This window comes from Molossus molossus, unplaced genomic scaffold (assembly GCF_014108415.1).
Source record: "Molossus molossus isolate mMolMol1 unplaced genomic scaffold, mMolMol1.p scaffold_m16_p_8, whole genome shotgun sequence".
In the NCBI taxonomy this organism is placed as follows: domain Eukaryota; kingdom Metazoa; phylum Chordata; class Mammalia; order Chiroptera; family Molossidae; genus Molossus; species Molossus molossus.
This window is the reverse complement of record NW_023425402.1, coordinates 108,240,534-108,252,553: the sequence shown is the minus strand read 5'-3', so window position 1 is coordinate 108,252,553 and position 12,020 is coordinate 108,240,534. Positions and strand designations below refer to the sequence as shown.

The 12,020-nt window shown below is 52.3% G+C and overlaps 1 protein-coding gene across 1 annotated transcript in view; it reads left to right on the top strand.

Moving 5' to 3' along the window:
- PRKN (parkin RBR E3 ubiquitin protein ligase) overlaps positions 1-12,020 on the top strand; it is a 1,054,158-nt gene that overhangs the window by 200,143 nt on the left and 841,995 nt on the right. Inside the window, exon 2 of the mRNA XM_036249419.1 lies at positions 7,624-7,787. Within this exon, the coding sequence (XP_036105312.1) occupies positions 7,624-7,787 (164 nt within the window). The remainder of the gene's footprint in view (positions 1-7,623; positions 7,788-12,020) is intronic.

The following is a 12,020-nucleotide window of genomic DNA, read 5'->3' as shown; positions in this document are numbered from 1 at the left end:
AAGGCCGTGGGAGAGTTGAATTTTAAAATAAGCCTGGCCAGGGTGGCTCAGTGGATTGAGTGTCGCCCCACGGACTGAGAGGTCCCGATTCGATTCCTGGTCAGGGCACATGCCCGGGTTGCAGGCTCCATCCCCAGTAGTGGGCGTGCAGGAGGCAGCCAATCAATGTTTCTTTCTCACATTGATGTTTCTATCTCTCACTCCCTTCCCCACCCCCCCAAAAAAATCAATAAACACATATTTAAAAAAAATAGGAATATAAAGTAAAAATCATGTTAAATGACAATTTCCAGTGAAAATTATTAAATTGTGATTAACTACAGTGTATGCAGCTTAGATAGCACAGCCCTGAGAGAACACCCAGAGACCAGAGGAAAGAGAGTCCAAGCAGACCCCTGGGCACCCTAAAATCAGGGGGCCCAGCAAAAGGAGAGATGCAGTAGACGAAGCTAAAACCATAGCCTGTGTCGTTGAGGAAACTAGGGGGCAAAGTGGGGGCAGAGGCCAAGAGGACAAAGTGTGATAAAACCGAGGCCCAGCTGAATGTCTAGCAATGGTCAGATAGGAAAAGAACGGGCAGTCGGTTGAATTAGAAGCGTTGAGGTCATGGCTTTGCGAAGAGACGTCTCTAAAAGTGGCTTCACGACAGGGTAAAGAAATGGAGAATGGGCTGAGAGACACTCACAGGGCAGTCTTCTGTGCAGAGAAGCGGGTCAGTGACTGGAGGGGCTGTGAGGACCAGGTTGGTCAGTTTGTCTGGGAGGAGGTACTGGCCGTGGTGATATGTCACAAAGGTAGAAGAGAGCCTTGGAGATCTGTGTGTCGCCTGTGGCTGCCCAGTGGCGAGGGCACGCTCCGATCTTCGCCGGCCTGCAGCTGGAGCTGAGCGTGTGGCGGCGCCCTCTAGAGGAAGAGGTGTCTGACCCCAAAGCGCTGAGCCGGTTTATGTGCTGATGGTCATGGTCTGTCTTGAGCTATTTTTATTTAAGTCTCTGAGCAGAAGTGTCTGGGCCTCACATGCTATTCCTTGCCATCTAAAACCACTTCTTCACCAAGTCTTGGACAAGTCCTAAATTTCACTTTGACTGGTCCTCCTCAGTCACCTCTATTCCAGAGAACCTGTCACTGTGACCAGGGGGATGTCAGGTGCCGACTGTTGAGCCAATCACTAAGACAAGGGGGATGGATCCAATCAGTGTGGCTCAGTGGCTGAGCATGGACCCCTGCACCAAGAAGTCACTGGTTGGATTCCCAGTCAGGGCACATGCCTAGGTTGTGGGACCCGATCCCCAGTGTGGGACATGCAGGAGATGAGCAGTCTATGTTCTCTCTCATCGATGTTTCTATCTTTCTCTCCCTCTCACTTCCTCTCTCTTTATAATCAATAAAGGAAGAAAATATTTTTAAATAATTTTAAAATGGGGACAGGGTGGGGAGGTGGAAGGGGGGAATTAGTGGGGAGAAAAGGAGAAATATCTGTAACAAAAATGAATAAATAAATAATTTTTTAAAAGACGGGCGTGGGTGGATGGGTTGTGCAGATGCACGAGAGTTCACCGCGGGAGCATGGAGCAAGGGTGAGTCTTCCCACCTGAAGCCCCCTGCCCACGGAGGAGCAGGGCTGCCTTCCACGTAGCCGGAGCCCCATGAGGACTGTAGTCATTGGTGTGAATTGTGTGAAACTACCATAGTTATAACGTGAAAATTTATACCTGGTCAGATTGGGCAAATAAAATATTCTTGGGAGAAATATAAGCACCCATCAGCCAATGACTCCATCCTGTCTTCCTTCCTAGTTCCTTGCTTACTCTCTGGATCTCCTGGACAACTCTGTTTAGGGATCACATAACCAGTGAGTGTGGCTGTAGCTCATGATCTCGTATCCTCATCAGTGCATTATGGTGTTTATTGATAACACAGTTATCGATCATGTCTATTGACATGGTGTTTATGCCTGATGCTATAATAGGTGTCATTGAAACAACGCATTTCAAAACTTTTAGTTTATCATGAAATCTCAGAAAATGGAGATACGCTGAACTCTTTATCAAGTCTCTCCGTTCTTGGAAGCTGTCTGTCCCGTCATGAAGAGGAGCAGAAGCCAGACAAACAGGCGCTAGTTTACCCTTCTCCTACCTAATCTACCTGAGTTACAGTGCAAACAGTGGACCTGCTGTCATGAGCTCCGGGTCACTCAAAGCGAGGAACTGTTTTGGGGTGCCCTGTGCTAAGAGTGCAGGCTCTGCACTAAGGGCTCTTCCTAAATTTCCACAATGCACCCATACATGTCAACACGTCTTCCCTAGCAGGTGTGTGGATTGCATACATCACCTCCCTTTGGCAGATAAGGAAGCTAAGATTCAAGGTGACTTTGTACTTGTCCGAAGTCATAAAATTATCAAGTGGAGCAACCGCGACTCCCGGGATTCAGTTTCTCTTTTCCTGGCTCCAAAGACATTCTGCTTTCTGTGACTGTTTTAGAGGTCGTAGGGGGGAGGGGAGGAAGCTCCCCTCCTCTGTCGGGGAACCGTGGCTGCGGCAGGTCTGAGGAAGATGGAGCATGGCTCCCTCGTGACCACTGCCATGAGCCAAGTCATTGTCCTTATGTTGGCGTTTGATTATTGGTGATCAGGTCACTTGAAGATGTTTGTTCTGATCTGTGCCGATATTTTAGGAACCCAGATACCTGCTATGTGATTGATCAATCTTTCCACCATAAATTCCTACCATATATCTGACCTCCTAGTCACAAATATTTATTTCTAAAGTATTTTTAAGATTTATCCAAGTAGAACGTAAGCTCAAAAACTTTAATTTTTCTATTTGTAAGGGAAAAAGCCTTTAGGTAATGGTACAGAGTTATCTAATATGTTTTCTGAAGCGTTTTTCCTTTATAATTCAGGTCCTTACAGCAGAATTCCCATAATTTAAAACCCTGGAGAAAAATCATCAATAAGATCTGGAATTTTTATCCCTTTTTATTTAATTAATTAGTTAATTAATTAATTTATGTATTTATTTTTATCCTCCCCCGAGAACACTTTTTACATCTATCTTCAGACAGAGTGGGAGGAGAGAGGGAGAAAGAGAGAGAGAGGGAGACATTGACATTGACGTGAGAGAGACACATGAGAGAGACACATCGAGTGGCTGACACCCACACAACCCCAACCGGGGCCGGGGACAAACTGCAACCGAAGTACGTGCCCTTAGCGGGAACCGAACCCGGGACTGTCTGGTCTGCGGGCCGACGCTCTAACCGCTGAGTTAAACCGGCCAGAGCATTTTATTCCTTTTTAAAAATGAACTTATTGGGGTGACATCGGTGAATAAAATGATCTCAATTTAAGGTGCACAGCTCTATACCACACCATCTGCATATTGTACCGTGCGTTCCCCGCCCCAAGCCAGGTCTCCTTCTGTCACCATTTATCCCCCTTCGCCCTCGCCATCTCTTTTTTGGAAGCTTTTACAAAGTCCCCAGCTGCTGCTTCCCACATCCCCCCTGTGGTGCTTGCTTTTCCGGAAAGTCTCCTCACACTGAGAAAACCACGTTGAGAGCCGGCAGCCCCCGCTGGCCTCCGCTGGCCCCCTTCGCCCTCGCTGGCCCTGCTTACCTGATGCTCTGGGTGTCTTATGGTCTCCGACCTGCGGTGTGGGGGGGCCTCGGGCCTTCCAGTGCATCATCCCCCCCTCTGCTTTCAGGGGTGTCGCATGACATCGACTCAAAAGTACATCAAAAGCACCTTTTCCTCTGGGGAAAAAAAATACTTTTTTAAGTACGTGCCCCTAGTGGGAACCGAACCCGGGACTCTCTGGTCCGCAGGCCAATGCCCCAACCACTGAGCCAAACCGGCCAGGGCTGAAAAAATTTTTTCATCAATTTTCTTTGCATCACTTTTGTCACTTCTTGTCCTTATTTTCCCTAAATATTTCCCATGCTGGTCGGATGTGCCTGGTTTTTGCTCCTGTGGTGACATCTGTGTCACCTGCCCTCATTTCGGCATCACTTTTTGTCCCGTTCTGCCCTAGAACCAGGTTCCCCGACCTTTGCTCTCTGCTCTTCCCCGGGGCTCTCATTGTTCAATCCCATTTTCCGCTGCTCACTGTGTAGGGAACGTCTGAATTATGTGATGAAACCTTTTTGCTGTTGGTTCTTTTTACCGTAAGGAAAAGGAATGTGGACTTGCCTTCCGAGAACATTCGAGGCAGCCTGTTACAGTAGAAGTGGAAGAGCTTAGACTTCCTGAACTGGACTTGGGTTCTGATTCTATTGCAAAGTAGCTGATGTCCTTGGAAAGGTGATTACAACGTGCTAGGCCCCCATTACTGCCCTATTAAATAAGTATGGTAATACCGACCGCACAAGATCACCAGGGAGCTCAGCAGTAATACCAACCGCACCAGATCACCGGGGAGCTCAGCAGTAATACCGACCGCACCAGATCACCAGGGAGCTCGGCAGTAATCCCGACCGCACCAGATCACCGGGGAGCTCGGCAGTAATACCGATCTCACCAGATCACCAGGGAGCTCAGCAGTAATAGCGACCTCACCAGATCACCAGGGAGCTCAGCAGTAATACCGACCTCACCAGATCACCAGGGAGCTCAGCAGTAATAGCGACCTCACCAGATCACCGGGGAGCTCAGCAGTAATACCGACCGCACCAGATCACCGGAGAGCTCAGTAGCAGTGTGCGGAAGGTACAGATGCAGCTGCCTCCTGAGTGCTTGCTCGTTATTGGCATCGGAATTGTTATTATATTATGGTTATGATTAGGTGAAATCTCACATTTTAATTGAGAACTAGTTAGTGGTAAGGCTACATTCAAAGGAGATAGCGCAATAAATAAGCTATAGTGCCTGGCTTTGAGGAGTTTATAATCTTTTAAAGGAGATAAGATTGATATTGTTATAATAATCTGGTTATTATGTACCAGGAAAGGAGTAAAGGGGAGACTCGATAATATAGGCATGCCATTTATGCAGCTTTGCCAGAGGGCTGCTGTTAACGTCTGTGCCCCGCAGATTGGTGGGGAAGGGGCTGGACAGAGGCAGTTTAGACGCATGCCCAGTAAGATGTGAGTGATAGGGGAAGGTGCTTACCTGTCAGTCACTCCTGAGAACAGGTAAGTGACCAGAATAGGTGTGGCCACTGCAGGGGCGTGAAAGCTGAATATTTAAGACTCAGAACAAAAGACGTTCCCTTTCTCCCTCTCTTGGTTCCTTCTCTTGCCGACCAGAGCTCCTGGCACTCTGGCTGCAGAGGGGGCGTTCCCTTGCGCGGGCTGCAGAGGGGGCGTTCCCTTGCGCGGGCTGCAGAGGGGGCGTTCCCTTGCGCGGGCTGCAGAGGGGGCGTTCCCTTGCGCGGGCTGCAGCGGGGGCGTTCCCTTGCGCGGGCTGCAGAGGGGGCGTTCCCTTGCGCGAGCTGCAGAGGGGGCGTTCCCTTGCGCGGGCTGCAGAGGGGGCGTTCCCTTGCGCGGGCTGCAGAGGGGGCGTTCCCTTGCGCGCCCCACCTGGACTCCACGCAGTGGACCCATGGGCTCATGCTGCACCGGCCTGGCTGCAACATGGAAAGAAAACTCCAGACACTGGCCCTGTTTCTAGCTTCCCTGGACCCACAGCTGCCCCTTTATCAGGGCTCGACTCAGAGAGCTGAGACTTTACAGCCAAAGGAATGTACCTCCATGCGAATAAAGTCTCCTACCCCATCTCATTGTCCCATGGGAGCTTCTGAAAACGCTGTGTCAGCAGTACCCCCAGAACCTCACTGCCACGAAGCTTGAGGAAACCTGGCCCACTGATAACAAACCGTATATCAGAAACATCTAAGGCCTGTGCAGATATGAGTTATTTTTTAAGACCACTGGGTGATAGCTACGAACAGTATGGACACCCTCCGCGGCTTAGATGCGAACATTAGGGACCGAGAGCCAAAGGGTGAAGACTAATGTAACCCTCAGCTTCTCAGCGGCCGAGGGAGCCACAGGGATTGGTGCCTAGGTCCTTCTGACACGCAGGGTGCACCGGGCACCTCCGCGGCACCGCCTTCATGCGAGCACGTGGCAGTGCTGAGGGTCAGTGTCTCCGGAGCCCTGAGGGCAGCTCGCCTCCAGGGGCTGACAGTGAGTGGCGTCTCGGAGGGGCTCACCTTCCACATGGCTCCTGGTGAACCCGCTTTCCTCAGCGAGCGACGGAGGCGTGGCATGCAGAAGGCAAGAGATGGCGCGGTCATGTGCTGTGCTCTGTGTGCTCTGTGTCCCGGGGACACAGCAGGTGCAGTGGGACCAGTGGAGGACATGCTGGGTCTGGGTCCGAGCCCGGTGAGAGTGGGGCCTGGAGTTTCTCCCTGGGGACAGTGTGGGACCGGAGGGGTCGGAGCGGGGCCTGGAGTTTCTCCCTCGGGGACAGTGGGGGACCGGAGGGGTCGGAGCGGGGCCTGGAGTTTCTCCCTTGGGGACAGTGGGGGACCGGAGGGGTCGGAGCGGGGCCTGGAGTTTCTCCCTCGGGGTCAGTGTGGGACCGGAGGGGTCGGAGCGGGGCCTGGAGTTTCTCCCTGGGGACAGTGTGGGACCGGAGGGGTCGGAGCGGGGCCTGGAGTTTCTCCCTGGGGACAGTGTGGGACCGGAGGGGTCGGAGCGGGCTCTGGAGTTTCTCCCTCAGGGACAGCGTGGGACCGGAGGGGTCGGAGTGCTCTGGGAAGGCCCGAGCCCTGGCCCACTCTGCAGATGGCATGGGGCAGCTGCAGTGAAGGGGGCAGATCGTCTTCAGCTGGGAGGCCACTGCAGAGATCCGGAGGTTTTGTGGGAGCCATGGCAGGCGTGGAAGGAGGGACGATGTGAGCACCAGTGAGAGGAGGCGGGCACAGGACTGGGATCCCCGCAGGGACCCGAGGGCAGTGGAGAAATTCCACGAAGATAAGCGGTGTTACTGGTTTCGAAGGGAAAGGCAAATCCGTGTCTCTGAGGCCCAGCGGAGCCTGGCCGGGGGCCCGCCGGTGCCCAGGGCTCTGGGACACAGCCGGTGGCTTTCACTCGGGTCCACAAAGTGGCTTGAATTTTTTCCATCGCTCTACAGCAGGTCCTTAAAGAACTTTGTTTTCTGATAACGTCGATGAGATGTCATAGGCACTTTAGTCTTGTTTCTGTCAATTAGCCTATTAGCCTTTGGTAACACTGATTTCATTATACGTCGTTTGGCTTGAAGTCACAGCAGTTACCCACGACAAGTGGGGACTCACTGGACCGGGAGCGCCAACGCATGGGTTGCGTTTTGTGAAGAGGGCACCGTGGACGGCGCGTGTCCGCGCAGGCTGTCGGAGGCCAGCCTCTGTGGACTCCTGGGCCTCGTTCAGTTCCAGCCCGACAGATGCTCTGCTTGAGTCCCTGTTTCCCAGCACAGACGTCAAAAGGAACACGCAGTTTTGTTTGTGGGTCACTGACTAGTATAACACGGGAACTCCATTTCCCCCCAAATGCGACTCAGTAGCACTGAGTTGTACGCGAAAGAAACTGCGTGCCTTCCGGGAGGGCCGGGCGGGGTCCGCTGTCAGAAATGTCGCTGTTGCCGCGTGAAGGCGCGGAGCGATGCTCACTTTCTTTCTCCCAATTTTCTCCGGCAGTGTTTGTGAGGTTCAACTCCAGCCATGGTTTCCCAGTGGAGGTCGATTCTGCCACCAGCATCCTCCAGCTCAAGGAGGTGGTTGCTAAGCGACAGGGGGTTCCAGCTGACCAACTGCGTGTGATTTTCGCAGGGAAGGAGCTCAGGAATGACTTGGTGGTGCAGGTGAGTCTCCCCTGGTGGCGTGTTCCTGGGATGCAGCCGGCCCAGGGCTTCTGCCGCTTCAGCCCCCGGCCTGACATTCACGCCCGGGCTCTAATAGAATAAATAGTGCCTGGGGATTCCTTGAACTTTCCTCCACACCGCTTCATTAATTCTGACCTTCTTAATTATGCATGGCAACAGCGAGCAGGAAGGACTGGAGAACCACCCTGGGCGGGTGGGGGGAGAACACAGCCGGGCTAGTGAATAAATGTTTACTGACTGCAGGAGCAGCGAGGCACCGTGCGGGTGTCTGTTCAGTTTCTACCCTCCGTATTCCATTTGAATCTTAATGAGGAAGGATTCGAATAAATTCTCCAAATCAGGCTGCTCACTCCCTGCGCGGGAGGGATTTGTAACCCAAGTGTGACCCCTGGAGGGCGGTGGGACCTCTGCGGCTGTGACTCAGAGGAGGTGCAGGGCTCAGGGCCCCACCAGAATTGTTCCGAAGCTGGAGAGCAGGCACAGCAGACGCCCACCTTTGTGTTCTGTCTCCACGCGCCCGGAAGACTGTCCCCGGAAGACTGTCCCCGGAGCAGGCCTTTGAAGTGCTGGGGAGAGAAAGCCCTGCTGTCCTCTCCCCGGGCCTGCACTGCTCCAGACAAGCCCCAGACCCTTACCATCCGGGTATCCGCCAGAACAGGGATTTCCAGAACTGGTTAGGGGCTGATGAATGGCCCTCACCTCCAAGCGGAAGGCAGCACATTGACGTTGCTCTTTGTGAGAGCGTGAGACTCGGTGCTTCTGGGGGTGGGTCAGGGGCTGCCGGGGACCTGCAGACATGGTTCCCCGCCTTACCAGCTCTGTGACAGCGGGGGCTGCCTGCCCAGGGCTCCCTGTCTGGTCGGGCGTCCCTCCTGGTATTGACACTCCCTGGCTGTCTCTCCTGGGGATGCTGTGACAGCCGAGTGAAATGCTCTCAGAAGTCGGGCACACAAAAGAAGCCATAGAAATGCAAATCGCCCACTCCCAGGGCTGCCCTGGATGGCTGGCCTGCTCCTGGAACACACAGGCTCTTCGCTTCCAGGCAATTGCCTTTCACAAGGGAAGTGCCTGTGCTGAAAAGGGTTTTGATTTTTGTATTTCAGTCCACTGGAAAGCTTTTACTGTACCGCCAACCTCGAAATCCAAGGCCGTTTCCTTCACAGATAAATGGTTTGAAAACAGCTCCTCGAACCGAAATGTCTTCTGTTCCCAGAAGTCTTGGAGTCTGAGGTCCCAAAGCTCCCCGCCTCCACCCTGCGAGCTGATAGGCTAATCGCTGCAGGATTGATCGGTGCACATATGAGATATCTATTGATTGAGGTTCTTAATTTTGATAAACACCAAAGACCTGCAAAACTCCTCGTTGGTTTGTGGAGACAGCTGCGTATGACGGGTTTTCAAACAGAATCCTTAGGCTGAAGCAAGTGACGTAGCTTACAACCAGCAGCAGTGACATGAGGACCTGATTACTACTGTCCTGTGAGAGGGAACACCAGTACCACGAGTGGAAAGGGTGGAGGAAACAGTCTCAGTGGAAGGCACCGGGAAAGAAAGGCTTCCTGGGTGAACCGAAGCTTGAGTAGGGATCCGGGGGTGGGGACGAGCGGGAATGCTCGGGGAAGAGCATGGGGCCCTGGCCTCCCAGCACCCAGGGGAGACGGTGTAGGCCCGGCCGAGGGCATTTGGAGCTGCAGTCACAGGTCTTGACTGGCTTGGCACCGAGGTCCATGCGTGGAGTTGGCCTTGAGGTCCCTGCGTGGAGTTGGCACCGAGGTCCATGCGTGGAGTTGGCCTTGTGGTCCATGCGTGGAGTTGGCATTGTGGTCCGTGCGTGGAGTTGGCACCGAGGTCCATGCGTGGAGTTGGCCTTGTGGTCCATGCGTGGAGTTGGCCTTGAGGTCCCTGCGTGGAGTTGGCACCGAGGTCCATGCGTGGAGTTGGCCTTGTGGTCCATGCGTGGAGTTGGCCTTGAGGTCCCTGCGTGGAGTTGGCACCGAGGTCCATGCGTGGAGTTGGCATTGTGGTCCATGCGTGGAGTTGGCATTGTGGTCCGTGCGTGGAGTTGGCACCGAGGTTCATGCGTGGAGTTGGCGTTGAGGTCTATGTGTGGAGTTGGTGTTGTGGTCCATGCGTGGAGTTGGCGTTGTGGTTCATGCATGGAGTTGGCGTCGTGGTTCATGCGTGGAGTTGGCGTTGAGGTCTATGTGTGGAGTTGGTGTTGTGGTCCATGCATGGAGTTGGCATTGTGGTCTGTGTGTGGAGTTGGCACCGAGGTTCATGCGTGGAGTTGGTGTTGAGGTCTATGTGTGGAGTTGGTGTTGTGGTTCATGCGTGGAGTTGGCGTTGTGGTTCATGCGTGGAGTTGGCGTTGAGGTCCATGCATGGAGTTGGCCTCGTGGTTCATGCGTGGAGTTGGCGTTGTGGTTCATGCGTGGAGTTGGCATTGTGGTTCATGTGTGGATTTGGCGTTGAGGTCCATGCATGGAGTTGGCATCGTGGTTCATGCGTGGAGTTGGCGTTGTAGTTCATGCGTGGAGTTGGCATTGAGGTTCATCTGTGGAGTTGGTGTTGTGGTTGTGTGTGGAGTTGGCGTTGAGGTTTATGTGTGGAGTTGGTGTTGTGGTTCGTGTGTGGAGTTGGTGTTGAGGTTTGTGTGTGGAGTTGGCGTTGAGGTTTATGTGTGGAGTTGGTGTTGTGGTTCGTGTGTGGAGTTGGTGTTGAGGTTTGTGTGTGGAGTTGGCATTGAGGTTCATGTGTGGAGACCAGAGCAGAATAGGGGGCCCTGGAGAGAAGTGGGAGTCAGACCTGGTGTGGTTGAGGGGGGCTGGGGGACCGCTACACTGGGGAGAGGCGGTGTTAGCAGGAGGTCTGTGGACTTGTTCATCAGGCCACTGAGAACTTGGGTGTGGAGCTTGGGGGCTACTTTATTCACATGTGATCATGTTTCTGTTCACATGCTTTTCACAGTGAACGGATGTTTTTTCTTTGTAGAGAGTTCTTGTCAGCTCATGCAACGGAGTATTCAAGGCCCGCATGCAGAGGCAGATATTGTAGAGACTGGAACCATGGGCAAGTCCTTCCTTTAAAGGGCAAGGGGAGGAGCAATGAAGGAGATGTCCTCCATCCAAGGGACTCTTCCGTGGGTGTTTTAAAAAGGGAATTACTGGTGAAGCAGCATGTGGGAAGATAGAGGAGGAGAGGGATGGAAGGGACTTTGGGTGTGTTGACAGTAGTGGTGACCTGGAGGCCTCAGGACTCCAGTCCCAGACCGTGGTTGGGGAAGGCAGACCACAGGGCTCAGCGTGAGACATGGGAGTGTGGAGCAGCGAGGAGGGAGAGGCAGAGGGTGTCCCCGGAGCAGCGGGGCTGCGCTGTGCTGAACCCCGTTCCAGCCCTGGGCGGGGTGCACGGTGACTGCTCCAGGGTTACCGCATAGGCATTTCCCATGTTGCAAGATCTCCGCTTCTAGGTGATGGTCATACCCTATAGACTGGCTATCGTAATAGTGTAACTCAGGCACTTGGGGAGTGTCTAACTTTTAATATTACAAATTAAGGCTAAACAATTTTCAAAATGTGTCTTACATACTCGGAGAATATGGCCGCTCTGTGTTTCAGGTTGCTCGTTTGTAAAATAGGAATAATAACAGTGCCTGTCTCATTGGCATTTTGTGAGGACTAAATTGGTTAATTTCTGTAAAACTCTTAGAACAGAGTATGATATTCAGTAACTACTGCATCAGCAATGTTCAACCTTTCTCATCTCATGGCACACATAAACTAATTACTACAATTCTGTGGCACACCAAGAACTATATTATATTTTTTGTCAATAAATGATCAAAAAAATAAGTATAATTTTGATTCATTCACATTGGACAGCTATGGTTGTGTTGACTGTTGTCATTTTTTTAATTTTTATTTGACAGTCTAAGGGAAAAGAGTCAGTGCCCCTGACCGAATAGTCAGGTATTGCATGTTTTAAAAACCCTTACAGCTCACTGGTTGAAAATCGCTGCACTATATAAATATCAGCATTTATTAGCAGCAGCATCATCATGATTGCCATCATCATTAGGCAGTTACTGCAGAGTCTCAGATCACCTTAAATAACACAAGATTCATCTCATGGATTATGCAATAAACTAAAGTGTTAAGGCAATGATAAGGATGCATATTTTACTGGGGAAAATATATGTGCATGTTTGTATGT